Consider the following 21330-nt stretch of genomic DNA (forward strand, 5'->3'; position numbering starts at 1 on the left):
TTTTCATTTCTCGATTTTAATTCCAATGTTATTTTCCTGAGACTCTTGGAAAGAGTTATATGCAGAAAGAGAGAGAGAGAGAGAGAGAGAAAGAGAGATTTAAAGAAAAAAATCAAGGTAGAAAAGTAGCATTGAAAAATTTGAACGTATCATATATAGGTTAGTATTATCGTCAAAGTAATGATAATCAATCTCATTGATGATAACGGTTAAAAGTAAACGAGGGAACATTTGATAGTCAACGTAAGAAGGATAAATTTGAGGGAAACATGCGAGAAAGCAGATGGTGATGGTGTTGGTGTTGGTAGTGGTAATAGTAGTAGTAGTAGTAGTAATAGTAGTAGTAGTAGTAGTAGTAGTAGTAGGTAAGTAGGTAGGTAGGGTAGGTAAGGTAGGGTAGGGTAGGGTAGGGTAGGGTAGGGTAGGTAGGTGTCGAGGTCCGGATTTACGTCATGGTGTTTCGCGGCCACGTTATGGGGAATAAAACGGGACAACCGAGGAAAGACGATGGCGGTCAAGGTGGGTGGTGTTGACCCGATTTTCAGCTGCAACCGGGGCTCTCCCACCCGACCGACCGGCTGACACACTGCGACGTTGCTCCTGTTACAGCATACGTCCCTGACCCGACCCCGAGCCACGGATCCCTCCATAGTAGTTCTCCTACCTTCCTTCCTTCCTTCCATTTCTCTCTCTCTCTCTCTCTCTCTCGATCCCCCACCCTATCCTTCTTTATTCTCTCTTTCTCTTTCTCTCTCTCTCTCTCTATCTCTCTCTCTCTCCCTCTTAAGCGTATCTCTTTGCGTAGGTCAGTGTCGTATGTGTCTTCTTCTATCTTCTCCAATTTCTCCCCTACTGTTAATACGTCACTGCACTGATTCAAATTTATTCGAGTATCTTTTTTTTTTTACGCATGCTTACTACTCATCACTGTTGTCATAAAACATTGCTCCAATTGTTATATATATATATATATTTATTTAGTTAGTTAGTTATGTACTACTTACAAGGATTTTAATTTCTTTTATTTATCTGTTTTATTTATCTTTTTTTTTCTTTTTTCTTTTTTTTTTTATTAATATATATTTATATCAAATTTCACATAAAATGGAAAAAAAAATGAGACATATAGAAATGCGTTGTGTTAAAGGTTGAGAACACAAGTCTCACGGTTAGCATTCGGTTACCAAAACTTGGGATATTATTAGAGTTGTTGAAGTCTTTGCTCGTAAATATTCAAATAATGATTCATTCATACAGAATTAATATTAAGATCCTGACTATGTTACCACGTCAAACTTATTATTCACGTTTTGGGGGCCCGCTATAATCCTAACAAGTACGAGTTTAATATTCTCTATTCTCTTTATTAGATTTTCTATAAATAAAGAAAGTTAAGCGGGGTCGGTTTAAAGAAAGAAGGAACGAGAAAAAGAGAGAGAGAGAGAGAGAGAGAATGAACAGAATATAGTTGATCGAATTTGTTTGAACGAGTTATATATTCCAGACGAAAATATTAGATGTGGTATATGTAAATTTTATCTAAAATTGCATAAAAAGAGAAAATTTTTAACAAACGTTGAATATTTAAATTTCATTTGTACAAAGTTGAATATCCATACGGATATTTATTTTTACCCTTTTTATTTATTTATTTTTTTTTTTTTTTTTTTTTTTTTAATTTTGACGATATTATTCACGCATTACGTGCAGTCGTACGAGAAACGGAGACAGAGAAAGAGAAAAAGAAAGAGAGAGAGAGAGAGAGAGAGAGAGAATAAAATCAACGAACCTAACGTTAAATAAACGAACTATCAATCTTCGTATATTTCTCGAAAATTTAGAGAGAGAGAGAGAGAGAGAGAGAGAGAGAGAGAAAGAGATACAAATTGCGTGGGTTTGAAACTCGACTCGATTTATGTATGTTACACACTGTGCGTGTCCGTTTACATGCACATTTTGTATCTGCTTGTGTTAGTTATAACTCTCGAACGTAGAATTAAAAATTGAGGTCACGTCGGAGACTGCCCTACCAAAGTTTCTTTTAACATCGACGAATAAAACTGTGGTAACCCGCAAGAAACGATCACATATATACATACATAGATGTATGCGTACATACATACATAAGTATGTAATCTATATCAAATGAACCAGCGCGTGTTCTCTCTCTCTCTCTCTCTCTCTCACACACACACACATATACACGTAAATATATAGAGCAGTTACTCACACTTTTTTTTACGAAGCGGTTGAGTTTTTAAACCGCGATAGGGAGTCACTCAGAAACCAGTATCAATTTCTAAGAGTCTAGTTTCACTATCAAGGTTGAATTTTACTTGCGCTGGTCAGCGCCATTGTATGTCATTAATTGCTACCATGAGCGAACGAATGAGAGCACACTCGCGAGAAAGAGAGAGAGAGAGAGAGAGAGAGAGAGTCGGAAGGTCAAGGATCAGGGTTCAAGTTCGTTCTCTTCCACCCACTACCGAATGTAAACTTACTAGATGGCATCACCATTGGCGTAGGTATCAATTTTAATTATCTAATTTTTTATTTAGTTTTGTTTTGTTTTTCTTTCTTTTCTCTCTCTCTCTCTCTCTCTCTCTCTCTCTCTCTCTCTCTCTCTCTCTCTCTCTTCACTTTCACTCAACCAAGCTCATTTTAAGTTTCTATCTATCTTTAAATTCGACGTGAGATTCGACGCGATCTTTTTCCCCACTCTCCTTCTTTTATTATTAAAAATTAAAATAAATTTTGAAATATCAATTTCATAATTACGTGTTTTGTAGGGATAAAAATGAAATCTAAAGAATTTATCGTGTTATCAACGATAACATTGTATCCGTGCGATGATATTTTTGAACGATTAAAACAATTTGACCTATTTTAAAAAGAAAAAGAAAAAAAGAGAACAGGAAAGGAAAAAGAAAAAGAAAAAGATAAAGACGAAACAGTATTACAATATTATTACATTTCGTAATAATAATTTGTACAGAGATTGATTAAACATCACGTCTCTCTCTCTCTCTCTCTCTCTCTCTCTCTCTTTCTCTCTCGTTTTATCCATTTTCATCGTCGTCGTCGTCGTCGTCAAATGTGTTTATTATGAATTAGAGATCGGTCGTACGTACAAAAGATAAACAACAACACAGTTGTTCGGGGATATCGTTGTAACGTATATCACGATTCCCTTCTCATTCTCCTATAAGCATAATTCATAATAATACTTATTCTACGACATTATGTGTTTCTTTATACATACGTCGTACTACGTCGTACACATCGCATTAGATACTTAACTACTCTCCTCTCGTTTCGCTATCTCTATGTTCAGGACAGAAACGGATAGATAGATAGATAGACAGATAGACGGACAGACAGACAGACAGACAGATAGACAGACAGACAGAGAAAGAGAGAAGAAGTGAGTGAGTGAGTGAGTGAGTAAGTGAGACATACAGATTGAGGTAGAGAGGAAGAAAATGCGTTTTCCATTCTCGTCCTCCTCGAAGGTTACGTGTGGGCGCTTTGAACGAGAGAATGGTGACGGTGCGACGTTAAAGAGAACGACGAATTTATTCCACATTGACGCGAATATCTATGTGTGTATGTATGCACGAACATAATACTCACGTACATAGGTATGGTACGTAAATACGTATGTAATTCGTGTATTTTTGATCTCTCTCTCTCTTTCTCTCTCTCTCACTCTCTCTCTCTCTGTCTATCTTTTGCAGTAAATTTTCTTCTTCGTATTTTCGATTTGTGTTGGGTTATTAATTAACACGCGGAAACGAAAGAAAAAGAAAAGAAAAAGAAAAAAGGAAGGAGAATAAAGTTAACACGCGTTTTATCTCGTAAAATTTTCGATATCGTTAAACGTTCGATCGAAAGGAAATAAAGTAAAATTACAAAAAAAAAAAAAAAAAAAGAAAAAACAAAGGAAAAACAAAGAATTTTCTTTTCGAGGTACGAAGAGACATCGTGAAGGGAGAAAAAATTAGCTATCGAAACAATCGTTGAAAATCTTTTTTCCTTTTGCCTTTTTTTTTTTTTCTTCTTTTTCTTTTTTCTTACGCACTTCACCTTTCCACTCCCGTTCCCTCCCCTCCCCCACGCCCTGCCACCTACGAACGAGGCAATATTACTACGATCTTCTTCGTAAGAAAAGAAAGAAAATAAAAAAAAAAAAAAGAAAACAAAAACAAAAAAAAAGAATGAGAATCACTGAGAAATCCGATATGCTGCACCTTTTTCTTTTTTCTTTTTCTTTTTTCTTTTTTTTTTTTTTTTTCGCTTCTTTACCTAATCCAAACGAATCAATTCGCACATTTAAATATTACTTTAAAATCGATTCGAGATACGACGAATCGATAAGTTTCATTTTAGGTTGGAATTAAATCGATGCGATGCCATTTAAGACAGTAGACATTTAGACGAGATTTAACTTTAATTACGTTTAGTTATTAGATAAGACATGGTTCTTTATTTACGCTTTTACTTAATTTAAGAAAATTAAATGATAGGACCTGCATTCCGCGTTTATAGTACCTTCTTTCTTGGAAACTGCATTCTCTTTGTTTTTTCTTATACCATCTCTCTCTCTCTCTCTCTCTCTCTCTCTCTCTCTCTCTCTCTCTCTATGTCTCTCTATCTCTCTCTCTCTCTCTCTTTCTCGTGCCTGCCATTCGTCCGTTCTTGCGCGTCCTTCCTCTTCTTTCACACTATGCTTCTAATGCTCGTCAGGAAGCAACACAGCAGACGTATAAGCTCCTATCCTACTCTCTCTCTCTCTCTCTTTCTTTCTTATACACACACACACACACACACACACACACACACACACACATACACACAGACGTATACGTAGACACATTTTTTCCCCCACTCCTTTTTCTTTTTTTTTTTTTTTTTTTTTTTTTTTTTTTTTTTTTTCTTTTCTCACAAAGTGGTATTAGAGAGAAGAGTAACCGAAGGTCGATAGTGGGCGCGGAAGGCACACCCGAGCATGTTAATGCACGGCCCTGATCGTCGATCGACACGACGATGACGTGTCCTAAAGCGTGCTGACGACGTTAGCGGAACATTAGTACCACGACTAAGTCCTATATATAACTGAACGTCGTTAATAAACGTTTCGTAATAATGCGAATATCCCGATGATTGGTTCGTTGGATTCTCTATTGTCTCGAAAAACTCCAAACATTTCGCTCAATTACGTACCTATATATACGCATGTATGTATGTATGTATGTGTATTTACGTATGTGTGTATTATATTATCTATTGATCGTGTTGTAAATATTTGGATCAATGAGTTCGACCAGATAGTACTAATAACTTTCAAGGACGTATCTCGGTCAATTCCCTTAACTATCTCGAATATTGTTATTTATGTAATTAATCTTTCACGTAACTAAAATTTAAGAAATTATATACGTACATACGTATGCATATATGTATATTTATGTATGTATATATGTACGTATATCGTTGATTCGAACAAAACGATTTATTATTTTCGATTTTATATTATATCGATGATAAATATATATGTCTAAGGTTTTTAAGGATTAATAATCGATCCTTTATCGATTATAATAATTTCAATGATATCCTTATTACGACTTGGAGAGAAAAAAGAGACAGACAGACAGAGAGAGAGAGAGAGAGAGAGAGAGAGAGAGAGAGAGAGAGGGAGAGGAAGAGAAAAGGAAAATAAAAATACACAAAAGAAAATAATTGTAATCGTTGGTAAAGTAGGTAAGTACGTAGGTTTAATAATATATTTGCATTTACGAATGAACGATGGATTTAAACATTGAATGAGAAAATATTGGATAAAAGAGAAGAATGGAGAAACGTTCGATTCTTTTAAATAGTGCGAGAGTGTAACGAATCACGATCAAGGAAATTTCGATCAAGGAAATTCTATTAGTCGTGTACGTCTGTCGTGGATTAAATAGGAACGTTGTTTGTTATGTTTATAGAATTTCTTTTTTTTTTTCTTCTTTTCTTTTCTTTTCTTTTCTTTTCTTTTTTTCTCCCTTCTTTTTTCCTTTTTTTTCTTTTTTTTTTTTCTCTCTACTTCTTCTTTCGCCATGAGGCGTAATGAAATCGATTCTTGGATAAAAAAAAAAAAAAGAAAAAAAAAGGTCTGCTTTATCATGGTAACCGTTGTTATTTCATATCAGAATAAAATCGATTTGTCTCTACTTTGGCATACATAATGTATTTCAATAACATCCATATTGTTTCCTCAAATAATACGTGAAATCGTTTCGTCAAATATTCTATAACAATTAAATGCCTCCAGCATTATTACGTATTTTTTATTTTTCTTTTTTGTTTTTTCTTCTTTTTTTTTTTTTTTTCTTTTTTTCTTGCTTCTCTTTATTTTTGATTCGATTCGTTGCAACTACGAGCAAATGTATGTGTGTGTATATATATATATATATATATATATATATTTATATATGCATGTACCTATATATATGTGCGCATATGTGTATACAGAGATACATGGAATACATAAGATTTAACATTTTATCATGCGTATTCGACCTCGATAAGGGTCACGATATTGGATACAATTAATCTCTTACGATATGGTAAATCTTTTTCTTTTTTTTTTTTTTCTTTTTTTTTTTTTTTTTTCGTTAAACTTGTTTCATTTACGAGTACATATATCTAAATATCTATGTACATAAGTTAATAATACCTATATGTTGATATATGGTATCGTTATAACATAATATCGATATATACATATAACAGATTTTTACTATGCATTTATTATGCATTTTTACTATTTTCGTTTTCTTATTCGTCCTCGAAATGGTTAAGGATATTCCATAAAATTATAAAAAATTTTTTAGATTAGACTTATTGAATTTTCAACCACATATCAAAATATCTACATACACCATACACACACATACACACATATATATATATATATATATACATTCATGCATACGTATATGTAGATACATGAAATAACGATTTAACAGATTTTTATCATAGGTCGTTATTTGACCTCGAAAAGGGTCAAATATTCGATACAATTAACGTCCCTACGATGATACAAAATTTTTTTAGATCAGATTTGTTGAATTTACGATCACATATTTAAATATTTATACACACACACACACACACATGGAAACACTCATATGCATGTGTATGCATATATGTAGATATATGGAATAACGATCTAACAGATTTTTATCATGCGTCGTTATTCGACCTCGAAAAGGTTCACATTAAATCTACCGTTAGGTCCACGTTCTCCTCCTCATCTCCTTTTACAACTTCGCCTTCACTCTTTCCCTTTCAACGATTATCTCACTCGCCGTACAGGTAGGGATTCCCTCCTTTTCCTTTTCCTTCGTTCTTTCGTTTTTCTTTTCTTTTTTTTTCCTTTTTTCTTCTTCTTTTTTTTTCTTTTTTTTTTTTTTTTCTTTTTCCTTCTTCAGACATCAGACAGGGAGGACGTGTGAAAGCCAAAGGAGGGCGGGGACGGTGTGGCTGAGGGTGGGTGGGATATTGACCTGGTCCAGAACGAGTCCTACTTTTCTTTGGCTCCTGTTCTCGAAGGTCGGGTTCGATGGGTGGAGGGAAGAATGAAAAAAAAAAATAAATAAATAAAAATAAATAAAAATAAAGAAAAAGAACAGTAAAAAAAAATAGAAAGGAAGAAAAGGTAAGAGAAGGGAATTAAAGTCAATTCCCTTTAAATTCATTCAAGGTCGTCGAAAGAATTCGACGATTCGCTTTCTTTTATCTTTTTTGTTTCTTACTTTTTCTCTCTCTCTCTCTCTCTCTCTCGCATCAGCTTTATATTCATTTCTCGCGTTGCATGATTTTTATAAAAAGAAGACGACGAGGGATGATGGCTGAGAGAGTATGAAGAATGGAAGAAAAAAAAGAGAGAAAAAAAAAAGATTATCTTTCATTTTCCTACAACGTTAATTTCGTGATTCTTCTTTTCATTCGCATAAATGCAAAGAGAGGGGAAAAATATTATTTTTCTTCATTGGACTTAACGCACGCTAAGGATTCGTCTAACCTACCAAAACCAACCAAACCAACCGAGAAAGTGGTTTTAAAGGTCCCCCTCCTCCCCCCCCTCCCCCCATGCATATATAGTCGTTGTATACCTGTAAGAGAGAAACTCAGGACGTGCCACGAAATGGAGAGTCATGGAATTCCTCAAGAGATTAAGTTACTACTGTGAGTCTTCCTTTCGAGGAAGAAAAAAAAAGGAAGAAAAAAAAAGGAAGAAAAAAGAAAAGAAAACAAAGAGAAATGAAAAGAAAAGGAAAGAAATCTTTAACCTCCCACCCCCTCCCCCCCTCCTCCCGTACTATTTCTATGTCGATTGGATCGAAACGACCTGAATCAAAAAAAAAAAAAGAAAAAAAAAAAAAAAAAAGAAAGAAAAATATCGATTTACGTTCACTTCTAACTTATCCAATGTTATTAATCTCTATACAGTGTATAATAAAATTCTTCTTCGATTATTCTTGCAATTGTTATTTCAATATTGAAATACTAGCGTTTATTATTTTAGAAAAGAAAAATTTTGTGATTTGTATTTTTTTTTTTCTCTTTTTTTTTTTTTTTTTTTCTTTTTTTTTTTTTTTTTTTTTTTTTATGAGACTAAAAACAATCACTGTCCTTTCTGTAACTCGATCTGTTCGATCGTTGATATATATTTTACATGTAAAATCGTTGTTGAATATATCGAACAACTTTGATGGCTTGGTTGGTTAGATACTTATTTTCTGAAAGCTTCACGGAAACTTTATGGTGTTCCTTGGAAATAGGGGAGAAAAAAGAAAAGAAAGAGCGTCAGAGAGGGAGAAGGAGAGAGAGAGAGAGAGAGAGTGAGAAGGGGCAAAGAGCAAACTCTCAATGAAATTCAAGGCGCGATCTTTTCGATCTTCTTCTAAATCTCGAATGGGCCAAGCTCGATGGAAAATCAGATAAGTAAGAACGATACACCTTTTATCGTCCATGTAGAATTTGACTTACGAACATTTTTGTTTAAAAAAAAAAAAAAGAAAAAAAAAAGAAAAAAATTTTTTCTTTTCTAAAATAACAAAAAACTGTAGTATTTCAATATTGAAATAAAACAAAAACGATATTAAAACATTCTCTATTTCTCGATTAATCTTAATGTATAATCAAAATGTAACACAACGAAAATGGATGAAGTAAAACAAATCGACATTTACTTTTTTATTTTCTCTAATGATTTCCTTGATTCTCAATGAATCTGAAACGCACGTTTAATCCAATATATAATAATCTAATGAATGAGGAAACAAACATTTTTTAATCCAAGAAAAAAAATCAACTTTTCGAAGTAATGAATTTATGAGAAAATGTGAAATCAATAAGTCGACATTTTTTTTTTTTATTTTTCCTCATATATCGCTTATGTATCTAATCTAATTATTCTCATTTCGAGAGAGAAGAAAACTAAATAGAAAAAAAAAGGAATTCTTTTTTTTCCTTTTTTTTTCTTTTTTTTTCTTTTTTTTTTTTTTTTTTTTCAAAATCAATCTTTTTTTTCCTTTTAGATTGAACAGATAGTATTGAAACAAAAAAAAAGAAAAGAGATCTCTTGAAATTCGTAGAACGGGAGATAAAAAAAAAAAAAAAAAGAAAAGAAAAAAGAAGAGGTAAAAGAATTGTCAAAAAAAGATAAGACAAAGATGGACACACATGCACACACACACACCCTAACACTCACTAACTCGCTTATAATACTTCTTTTACTGTATTAATCATTCGAGTTGACTTTCAATTGACCTATATATTTTTTTTTTCGCATCGTTGTTTTTGATCGAATCGAGTATGTAATTCCTTATGTGCGAGAGATCCTATTAACAAAAAAAAAAAAGAAAAAAAAGGACAAAAGATGGGAAAAACAAGAGGAGAAAGGAGGGAGAATAGAAAGAAAGAACGAGTGAAAGAGTAAGAGTAATAGAAAGAGAGAGAAAGAGAGAAAAAGAGAGAGAAAGGGTTGAGAAAAAATTCTCTTTTAATTGGACCTTCAAGATCGTTAGTTCGTTAACGAGACCGATTGTGATCCTGCGGATTAATTTGGAAAAAAAATCTCTTCTCTCAAACAGATACATACATACATACATATATATATATATATATATATATATATATATATATCGGATTCGTACCGTTTGTTTTCGTTCTTCACACGACAGAGACAGAGAGACAGACACAGAAAAGAAAAGGAACGCTCTTTCAATTATAAAAAAAAAAAAAAAAAAAAAAAAAAGAAAGAAAGAAGTAAAGAAAGGGGTGGGGGAAAAGAAAAAACCTGTCGAGGGACTCTCCCTTTATAAATTCGTCGATTCGTTAGCGAGTCCAGTTTTCGTCATTGGACTCTCTTGTTAAGAAGAGAGAAAGAGAGAAAGAGAGAGAGAGAGAGAATAAAGAAAAAGAAGAGGGAACACCTCTAGCAGTGGTAGTATTTTGTCATGTTAATGACGAAAGAAAAAATCTGACATTTTTCTTTATTCGCACGTGTCCTTTTTTGGTTACCAACCCAGTTGTGTGATCCCCGTCGATATTCTCACGAGGGGAAAAAAAAAAAAAGAAAAAAAGAAAACAAGAAAAAAAGAAAAAATGGTTTCTATCGTAAAAATCGTTTGCTCGTGGCACTTGCTTTTAAACGCTACGTACTTTTCTTATTTTCAACATAGAAGAAGTAGAAGAAGAAGTAGTAGTAATAGAAGAAATAGAAGAAGAAGTAGAAGCAATAGAAGAAGTAGAAGAATAAGGAATACCGTGAGAATTGACCGGCGTTCTTTGCTTTACTTAACGTTTTCAAAGCTGACTTTGTTTGTTTGAGAAAGAGAGAGAGAGGGAGGAAGGGAGAAGAGAGGGGGGCAGAGAGAGAGAGAGGGAGAGAGAGAAAATTTCCTTCATTATTTTCGAGACTTCAAGAAACAGAGTATTCGTTGTTACAACTAACTAAATAAGCACCTTTCGTCGAATTTATTTTTATCTTCGAATATTATTTTTTTTTTATTTTTTTATTCTTTTAATAGAAATCATTAGATATTATCGTCCGTTAGGAAAATTTTTTTATTACTTCCCTTCGTATTATTTCCATCGTTTATAGAATTTTGTTAACGTCCATTAAATATCTTCGATCGTTAACTCAAATGGGAGATTTGTAATTATTATCTTTAATTTGGAATTCTGCCATGGGAAAATTTCTTCTCCTTTTTTTTTTCTTCCCCCCCTTTTTCTTTTTTTTTTCTTTTGACTCAAAATTATTAGATATAAAGATAAGAGATCGAATGTCGTTCTTTTGATTATTGTTAATGAGATATAATAAAATTGACGGATTTGTATCTTGACCGAGTTTCACTGTTTTGCCTTTTCGTATATACACCTTGATGGGTACCCTGTAACCACTGTGTGTCTTGATATAAGAAATAAAAAAAAAAAGAAAAAAAAGAAAAGAAAAGAAAGAGATAAAGAAAGGGGGAGAAAAGGAAAAAGAAATTAGTAAATCTCAACAGAAGGATGTGGTCAGTAGATGAATGAATAAATTTATGAATGAATTTATGAATGAAAGAGAATGTTCAAAGAAAAAAAAAATATATATATATATATATATATATATATATATATATATATATATATATACAGGTCACACTCGATTGTAATTTGAGTGATGGTAGGTTTTAAAAATGAACAAAGAAGAAAAAAGATCATAGTATTTTGAGACACCCTTTTATATCGAAGTATCTGAAACATCTTCCTGCTAGGAATAGCTTCTATAAGTCTCCCGGCAATTAGGTGAATCCTGTGCTAGAATGGAGGGTAGTAAAAGTAGGCTGAATTGCGTCTGGGGAAAGAGTGAAAGAGAGAGAGAAAGAGAGAGAGAGAGAGAGAGAGAGATTGAACAACAGGTGGCCGAACCAACACAACTTTCAGTGCTCGGCTTTTAATCCTCTCCTCCCCCTTTTTCCACAACCTCCTCAATCCTCCTCCTCCTCGTTTTCTTCCTCTTCTTCCATTTTTTCTTCGTTTTTAATTTTTTCTTCTTCTTTTTCTTCTTCTTCTTCTTCTTCTTCTTCACTTCATTTCACTCCTCTTCAATTTTATCCTCGATGAAAGATTTAAAAAACTTACGGCAACCACGTATATGTGCGATTTTTTTTTTTTTTTGTTTCTTTTTTTTCCTTTTATATGATATGTTATTGACCATGTAAATAATTAAATTGATAATTAGAACGTTTCCCTTTTCAAAAATTTCTCACGTATTCCATAGAAATTCCTCTAATGTGTACGATATTATTATACAGGTTGTCGTATTATTATTTGATTTTATTAATTAAATTCTATATTAGATTTTGATTAGACGATAATTTTGTTTAGAATTTTGAAAATTTTCCGACGAACGAATATTGAAGATATTTGTTTCTTGTTAATAAAAAAAAATTAATAAACATAAAAAAAGGAAAAAGATAAAACATAATTTCGTATCATACGTACATTTCTTCAGATTATTATCGCAATTTAATTAATAAACGATCAAAATTATATTATATCTGTCGATCGTAAAGAAATAATTACGAATATTTACGAATGAATGGAAAATTAGTAAAGAGAAGGAAAAAAAAAAGAAAAAAATGAACAAAAAAAAAAACAAAGAGAGAGAGAGAGAGAGAGAAATGGTATCATTCTAATGTTTCCATATTGTACGGTATTTTCAAATAATATTATTAATAAAAATTCAAATGATATATTCGCGGATCATAAATAAAAAAAAAAAAAAAAAAAACTGTGGAATATTTTTAAATGAATAAAGAAGAGACACCTGTTAAAACGTTTGTTACGTAGAAAATTGTGTTGCAAAAAAGGTTAGCATACTTTTGCGCGCGAAGATAGCAATCTTTTGAAACACAAAATTCATAGAATATGTATACCAACGTATATCTGATATGTGTGTCTCTGTGTGTGTATATATATATATGTGTGTGTGTGTGTGTGTGTGTGTATTCAAGGCCAAAGGAAGGAACAAAAGTGGTTTCACAGCGTCAGTTACGTGTATTGAATACAAGAGAGTCCGTGATTCTTCAGGTATTATGCAATATACCAGTGTCCATTTAAGGTTCGCTGATACACATCGTTCAATTGACATTGACTGTGCCGTGTCGTTAAACCGACCGATCGAATAGCATTATTATCTGTCCACTATAGTCTTGCATTTTCATTATTATTATTATTATCTTCTTTTTTTTTTTTATCTGATCAACGATAGAAAATTAAAACAAAACAAAAAAAAAACAAAAAGAAAAAAAAAAGAAATCTTCGATTCAATGATCTGATGTAATGTACTCATAATCACACACACACACATACACACACACTCATATATATATATATATATATATATATTATATGTACTATTTGCATTCGCATAGGTTTCCGATATCGGCTTACACTTGTTTAATCTCTCGTCAATGTGTTACGTTATTTTATTCGATGATTACGAAACGCATTCTGAGGATTAAAAAGCCCATAATCAAAATTGTTAAGGCTTATCGTTATTGTATTAAAGGCGATGAAAAAAAGATGATTATGATAATAATAATAATAATAATAATAATAATAATAATAATAATAATAATGAGGAGGTGAAATACAATTTTTCTTTCTTTCTTTTTTCTTTTCTTTTCTTTTTTCTTTTTTTTTTTCTTTTTCTTTTTTTTCTTCTTTCTCTTGAGTATACATTAATTAATTAAGCGCTATTTTATGAACCACATCCGTTCTATTGGATAATAAATAAATGTTTGATAGGATATATACATAAGTACATTCATTTGACAAATGCTTAATTATTTATTCGGCCGGATGAAGAATAATTATTAGAGCTGCGCGAATGAAATAAATATAAAATAGCATTTTAATATTTCCCGTGAAATAATTTTTTTTTCCTTTTTTTTCTTTTTTCTTTTTTTTTTTCGTTTCCCATGCGAATTCGTTGACCCAGAAAATTCTTGATTTCTTTTTTTTCCTTCTTTTTTCTTTTTTTTTTTTTTTTTTTTTTGATGACGAACGAAAAATACCGAAAAATTCCGGATGACGATTTGGGTCAAAGTCGATAAAAAAAAAAAAAAAAAAAAAGAAAGAAAAAAAGGAAAAGAAAGAGAGAGATTAGCGAGAACATAAAAATTTTCTTACGAAAAAGTTTCTTCTTACGCATGACGTTATCATAAGTTTATCACTTAAAATCCAACGAGAGTTAAAGTTAGTCATACCTAACAGCGATTATGCGGTTCGTACGCAAGAAGTAAGGTATATATTAACGTACATATGTAGACGCATCATCTGGTTCCGCCAATTCAGATTTCATTATACTCCCACAATTCGTCTCAACATTTTCGTAATATCCGCTTTTCTCAATTGCCACATCTGTGAATAAAAATAATGGAACGAACGATTTCTACAACGTATAAACGACGTATAAATTCGTCAAGGTGCGTACGTATATAATTACGTAGATATCTTTAATTCGTCATTGTCGTGTGAAAGTCTGACGTCATTGAAGTCTCTTTCAATGTCATCAAATAAAACAACCCTCGTAAGAAATAAACACGCATCTACATACATACGTGTATATGTGTGTGTATATATGTATATATATATATATGTGTCAATTGAAATCGTTATACTAATAAAAATGTAATTTTTTATGTTTCAGGTGAGTACCAAATCCTTCAAGGAACTATAATCAACATATTATTAACAGTTTAAGGTAATTAAAATTAAAAAAAAAAGAACAAACCTATATAAAAACACATAGATATATCAAAAAGAAAAGAAAAAATATTTATAAAAAGATCCATCGAAAAATTATCTATTATAACTAGTTTGATAAGCACGGGGAATGATTTTTTTTTTTTTTTTTTTTTTTTTTTTGTATTAATCAAAATGAAAGTCAAGGCGTTGAATGAGGTTTACGAAAGTGAGAGAGAGAGAGAGAGAAGGAGTGAGAAGGGGGGTGGGACGAGAGTTGTGACTCGACAAAATCATTCATCATACAAATCATTTTAATTTCATGCTTGTACACCGTATGATCTTTGAATTATCACATACCTATTCTACCTACCTAACTATCTACCTAACTGCACTTGTTCTCGATCTCAACAGGTCGGCAAATTTCAAAGATGGGAGAAGAGAGTGAGACAGATAGATAAATAAATAGATAGATAGATAGATAGATAGATAGATAGATAGATAGATAGACGGACGGACGGATAGATAGATGGATAGAGAAATAAGAAAAAAGTAGAGAAAGACAGAGTTAAAGAGAGATAGAGAATAGAAGAGCCTTGATGCGTGGCGGAGGCCTCGCGGTGTTCAACGAAGCTTCACTCGACTCTGTAATCATGTCCGGTTTCCTCGGTATATCGCTTGTAATGCTCGGCAACGCTTTTAAAGAGACACCGGTACACGTTCGTTTACGAGACCGAATGACACGCGAATAAATTGCGATATCTTGCAAGATAAACTTGTTGTTTAAGGCTAACAAATAAGAAAGAAACAATAAAAAATAATATAACCTGGCACCTTTTCATTCATATATATATATATATATATATATATATATATATATATGTGTGTGTATATATTTACGTACATTCCATTTGTCCGTCTCCTTAAATTTCGATGATGTCTTTTGTTAAATCTATTATTAAAAAGAAAAAAAAAATGAAAAATAAGATGACGGCGGAACGACAAGGGGTTGAGAAGAGAGAGAGAGAGAGAGAGAGAGAGAGATTAAGATACAAATATTTTAATAAATCATCGATTTCAAATTATATTTTAGATTACAAATTAATTTTTATGAATACTTTTATTTATTCATTATATTATGTTGGAAACTATGAAACGGGCGTTTATGTTTAGTTTTTATTTTCATTCAATGCCCGTTTCATAGTTTCCAACCTATTATATTATATCGAATGGATCTTCTTGATGCCAATCAATATAATACGATTAAACTTTTGAATTAAGTAAAAATTTATTGAAAATGTCGTAAAAGAAAAAAAAGTAAAGAAAGGGCGTGATAAATTTTAATTAGATGTTCAATAATAAACATATTTATACGTATTTATTTTAATAAGTCGATTATTTATTTGCGTATGTAGGTACTAACGAACTTATTGATCTTGATAATTCCTCGATCGTGAATCATCAATGATTATGAAAGATATTTCTTGTCATGTTGTTAATAAGACTAGGAAACGATATTACAGCATTAGAACAATCGATTCTATTCTTCCTTGTCTTTTTCTAACTTGTTAAAAATTATTTTCTTCGATGATTTAACATAGCCGATCTATATATATATATATATATGTTCGATCTATATGTATATGTGGGTTCGACCTTCTCCTCTCTTTTTACTAATACCAATGTTAATTTTAATGCTAATAATAGTAATGGTATTTCATACGACGAATTCTCGAAAGAGGAAGGGAAAAGTTCTTCCACATAAAACGCAAGTATATAAAAAGAAGTGTGATTATGTTTTACACTATTACTATGCTACACTACTCTAATATCCACTAATACCACTGTTGATACTAGTAATAGCCAGTCGAGACCCGTTCAAGGTCACACGGCATATCGCCGACAATACACGTGCGTCTTGTCTGCAAATCTCTTCGTACTTTTTTGTCTCTCGTCCTTTTTCTTTTCCTTTTTTTTTTTTTTTTTTTATTTCCTATTAAAAACTTTACTATTCCTAGTTCCAATAGTTCTTTCGAATTAGTCATCGTCGTCCATTGTCCGTGATTTATCCGATCGATCCTTTTTTTCATCGTCAAATCTCTTTTCTCTTTGATTATATAAATTTGTTTGCTTTTCATTATCATTTTTTTCTTTTTCTTTTTTTTTTTTTTTTTTTTTTTTTCTTTTTCTTTTCTTTTTATTACTTACGACGTAAAAAATAAATCGATATCGAGGAAAAAGCTTGTTAAATGTTTTCATCTAAAATCATTGATTCAAGAAGTTCAATTTGAATTTAATTTGTATTTTGATTTAACTCTGATTAAAATTAAATATTATATACTAAGAAACGTTTATCTTAATAACGTCGATCAAATTATTAATAAGATTTTGTATTTTGGCACGTATCTAATGACGAAAGGAAATAATGATTGGCATGATTTATCGAAGAAAATCTAAATATATATGAGACGAAAGTGTCCATAATGTCGATCGAATTATTAATACCAAATACAAAATTGCATATATATATATATATATATATATATATATATATAATAATACAAATATTAAATTGTTTCGGTATGAAACAATAGTTGACATGATTTATCGAAGATGATTGTAAAAAGAAGAAGGAGAGGAGGGGTGGGGGGAAAGCAGAAATTTATATTAAAAGTAGTTCATAACGTCGATTCCAAATTATTAATATCAATGCGAATTGCCATGCTGTAATAACGCATGCATATTAAAAATTGTCGCGATATAAAACAATAACTGACATGATTTATCGAAGATTCTAAAAAGGAAAAAAAAAAAAAGAAAAAGATATACTCAAATGTTCATAACGTCGATCGATATTATTCAATATCATCATTTAATAATTATTCATTTATTTAATCGCATGATTGAAATAACGCGATTGACATGATTTTAACGAGGAATCGTAATATTATCGGGTGTAATGATTTCATAACGTCGATCGTAATTATTTCTGAATATTAATATTATTGACACTGATCCAATTGGGAACGAAAATGTTGATGAAGATGATACGTGTATATCGTAGGAAGTATAAAATAAAAATAAAAATAAAAAAAAAGAAAAAAAAGAAAGGAAAAGAAAACATAGAAAAACAAATAGAAAAGAATTCGGACGGGAAGTGTGAGGTCTTAACTTTTGAAAATTTCTTATTAGATTTTCGTTGCCATTGAAGCCCCGCTATGAACATTGTCAGGACAAGGCCATATGCCGAGGACAGACGATAGGAAAAGGAGATCATTGACGAGAAAAAACGATAGTAGTGGTAATAGTAATAGTAGTAGTAGTAGTAATAGTAATAGTAGTAGTAGTAGTAGTAGCAATAGTAGTAGTAGTAGTAGTAATCGTGGTAGTGGTAGGAAGGAAAGTTGCAGCTGTTCTCGTTTCTGTATGGCGCGTGCGCCTGATTTAACTGAAATCCTGATGCACGTTTGTAAGAAAAAGAAAAAGAAGAAGAAGAAGAAGAAGAAAAGGAAAAAGAAGGGACAAGAAGAGAATAGAGAGAGAGAGAGAGAAAGATAGAGAGATCTTGTTTGTATGTAGGTCGAAATGTTGGATCCCTCGAACACCTGATTCAACTCCAACAACTTACCTATAAAACTGACCAGCGTTCAGGGTTCAAGTTCACTGGTTCCCATCCTACAACTAAGTTCATATAGCCTGACTCGACCCGTTTCCTTCGTTAATGTGCTTGATAGTAGTGATGACTTCGTTAGTAGTGGTAGTAGTTGTTTGTAGTCGTGGTTATATACTCGTTTGGTATCTCTCTCTCTCTCTCTCTCTCTCTCTCTCTCTCTTCTCTGAATCTCGAAGGGAACAACCGAAAGTGCTATTTTCGGGTAAGGTCGACTCTCATGGTAGGGTCAGTCACGCGTTCCATGTAATCTTTCTTTCTTTTTTCTTTTCTTCTTTCCCCCCCTTCATTTTTTTCATTCCTTCTCTTCCTACCATCACCATCACCATCATCATTACTACGATCATCGTTATCATCATCATCGTCAACATCAACATCACCTTTCTATTACTATTGCAATAATTTAATTTTATCTTTTATTAAATATTCTTATTATTATTATTATTATTATTATTATTATTATTATTATTATTATTATTATTATTACTATTCGTACTTTATATTATTCATTCCGTGTACTTTAAGATAATTGAATAGACGTAAAAACATTTGTCCTTATGGCACAATGATTATCGATAATAATCAATACGTATTTAAATATATTCTTCTTTTAAGAAAATAACTAACAAAGCTTAGCGCATAGTGTGATGAGGATATTAATTCTAGTTAACGTTCCATTAGGACCAGACAAGTCTCTCTTTCATCTCTCTCTCTCTCTCTCTCTTTCTCTCTCTCTCTAACTAACTAACTTAACAGCTTGTTTGATCCTCGGTCACGTGTTATGTTTCCTCGTGCATTAACTCGACCTTGTAACGATACATCCTCTCTCGAAGTACTCGAAATCACTCGATTATAATGCATAAATTGTGTAAATAACGGATCGTTGGACCGAGCTCCATAAGATGTATGTTACGTCCACTCTTTGCACATTTATATACCCTAACTACATATGCATATATCTACCTATATATATATATATATATATATATATATATATATATACATATGTATATATGTAGATATATGAACAATATAAATGCAAAACCTATTCCTACATCAGATCGAATATCCGAAGAAAATATATATTCTTTGTTAAGCTATGCACTTTTCAAATGCATCCACGCATATACATATATATATATATATAAATTTATGTATATGCCATTATATATATGTATATATATATATATATATATATGCATATGTTGCATGTAAACGAATCGATGCGAATGAACCTCGGAGTAACCGGCGAGACTGCCAAAAATGAGTCATCGCGGTTTCTTTCCAGGAATATCGTTTTGCTCGAGAACGCAGCCGATAACCTCGCACATGTGTTAAACGTATACACATATTTATTTATTCATATATATACATATATATACATAAATATATGTGTATGCTTGAATACATATACATACGTATAATCAAAGATGTTAAAACAAATACAAAAAATGACGAATGCAGATGGACGTATTAGCAAGTAAATTAGTGAAACAAGGACGGATGTGTTTATATGTGTATGATAGAAAAAGATATATATATATATATATATATTAGCGATTCTAAAATCGTGGAAAAACGAGCGTTATTACCAACTGAGTAATGCGAAATGACGTTCTGACGCCATGTGTGACATTGTAAAATACGATTCGCGGACGATTGTGGGCGACAGAAATGTGAGATAAGTACGATCGAGTGAGTGCAATACGTTCGGCCGTGATATAATAACGGCCTCTCTTGTATATATTTATCTACATACGTATATACATATTCTCATGGAACATTTATATTATTTTTATTATTTTATATGTATATATATATATATATATATATATATATTTTATTTTGTTCTATTTTTTTTCTTTTCCGCAATAGTTCAATACCGCAATAGTTTCGAGGATTAAAAATGTAGAGTAGAGTGGAGTTAAAAAAATATTTAAAAAAAAAAAAAAAAAAAAAAAGAAAGATAAAGAAATAATGTTTAAAAAAATATATAGAAAAAAAAAAGAACATAAAAGAGTAATATTCTTCCATTACCATTCATCGTACTCACCAGGTACTATTCAAATTTGTTACATTCGTTTATCTGCGAAATTCACATTTGTTTGTTTTTTTGTTTTTTTTTTTGTTTTTTTTTCTTTCCTTTTTTGTTCCCTTTTATCCTTTTTCATAAATTCTTTTTTTTTTTATCCTTCCATTTTTTTCATACTTTTTTGCGGTCGTAAACATTGAAAAAAAAGAATCTCAAATATTTGTCGTATTTCATGGTAACCGTTCGTTCACGTATTTTCACAATTTTTTATTATTCACAATGTCCTCTCTACGACTTGTTTAAAAAAAAAAAAAAAAAAAAAAAAAAAAAGAAGGAAGAAAAGAAAATACCATCGACAATTACGCGATAATATATTGCATTCTTGCGAAAAGAAAAAAGGGGGAAAACAGTTCGTAAAGAGCAGAAGGAGAGCAAAAAACAAAAAAGAAAAGAAGAAAAAACGGAAAGAGAAGTAGAAGAAGAAAAAAATGAAAATAGAAATATGTAAATCTATCGATAAACGGAAACACAGGACAGGATGTTGAGGGACGATAATACTGTTGTTGCATCCTTTTGCATTTAACTGTCCAATTGTCGGAGAATGAAACGGACAGCAGAATTTATGTTCTTGGCAATGGAAAGAGACCGACGAAAACGAAAAGAACGAAAAGAAAAACAAAAAATAAAGGAAGAAAGCGAATTTTTCTTGGGCCAAAAAAAAAAAAAGAAAACGAAAGAAATTAAATTTACGTACAAAAATCATATTCCTCGATACAAATATCTATAAATTATTATTCTCGACAAATAAAAAAAAGAAATTATATATATATATATATAT

The 21330-nt window shown here is 31.5% G+C and overlaps 1 protein-coding gene across 4 annotated transcripts in view; it reads left to right on the forward strand.

The window, feature by feature from the left end:
* LOC118443448 (uncharacterized) overlaps positions 1–21330 on the forward strand; it is a 218783-nt gene that overhangs the window by 120046 nt on the left and 77407 nt on the right. Inside the window, exon 5 of one of the 4 annotated variants that reach the window (XM_085658452.1) lies at positions 14756–14843. The exons of the other annotated variants lie outside the window; for them this stretch is intronic. Coding sequence (XP_085514578.1) covers positions 14756–14808 — 53 coding nt within the window. The 3' untranslated portion in view covers positions 14809–14843. Of the gene's footprint in view, positions 1–14755; positions 14844–21330 lie in introns of those variants that run through there. 4 annotated transcript variants of the gene reach the window in all.

Source organism: Vespa mandarinia, chromosome 7 (assembly GCF_050613455.1).
Source record: "Vespa mandarinia isolate Hongniang chromosome 7, ASM5061345v1, whole genome shotgun sequence".
NCBI classification, from domain to species: domain Eukaryota; kingdom Metazoa; phylum Arthropoda; class Insecta; order Hymenoptera; family Vespidae; genus Vespa; species Vespa mandarinia.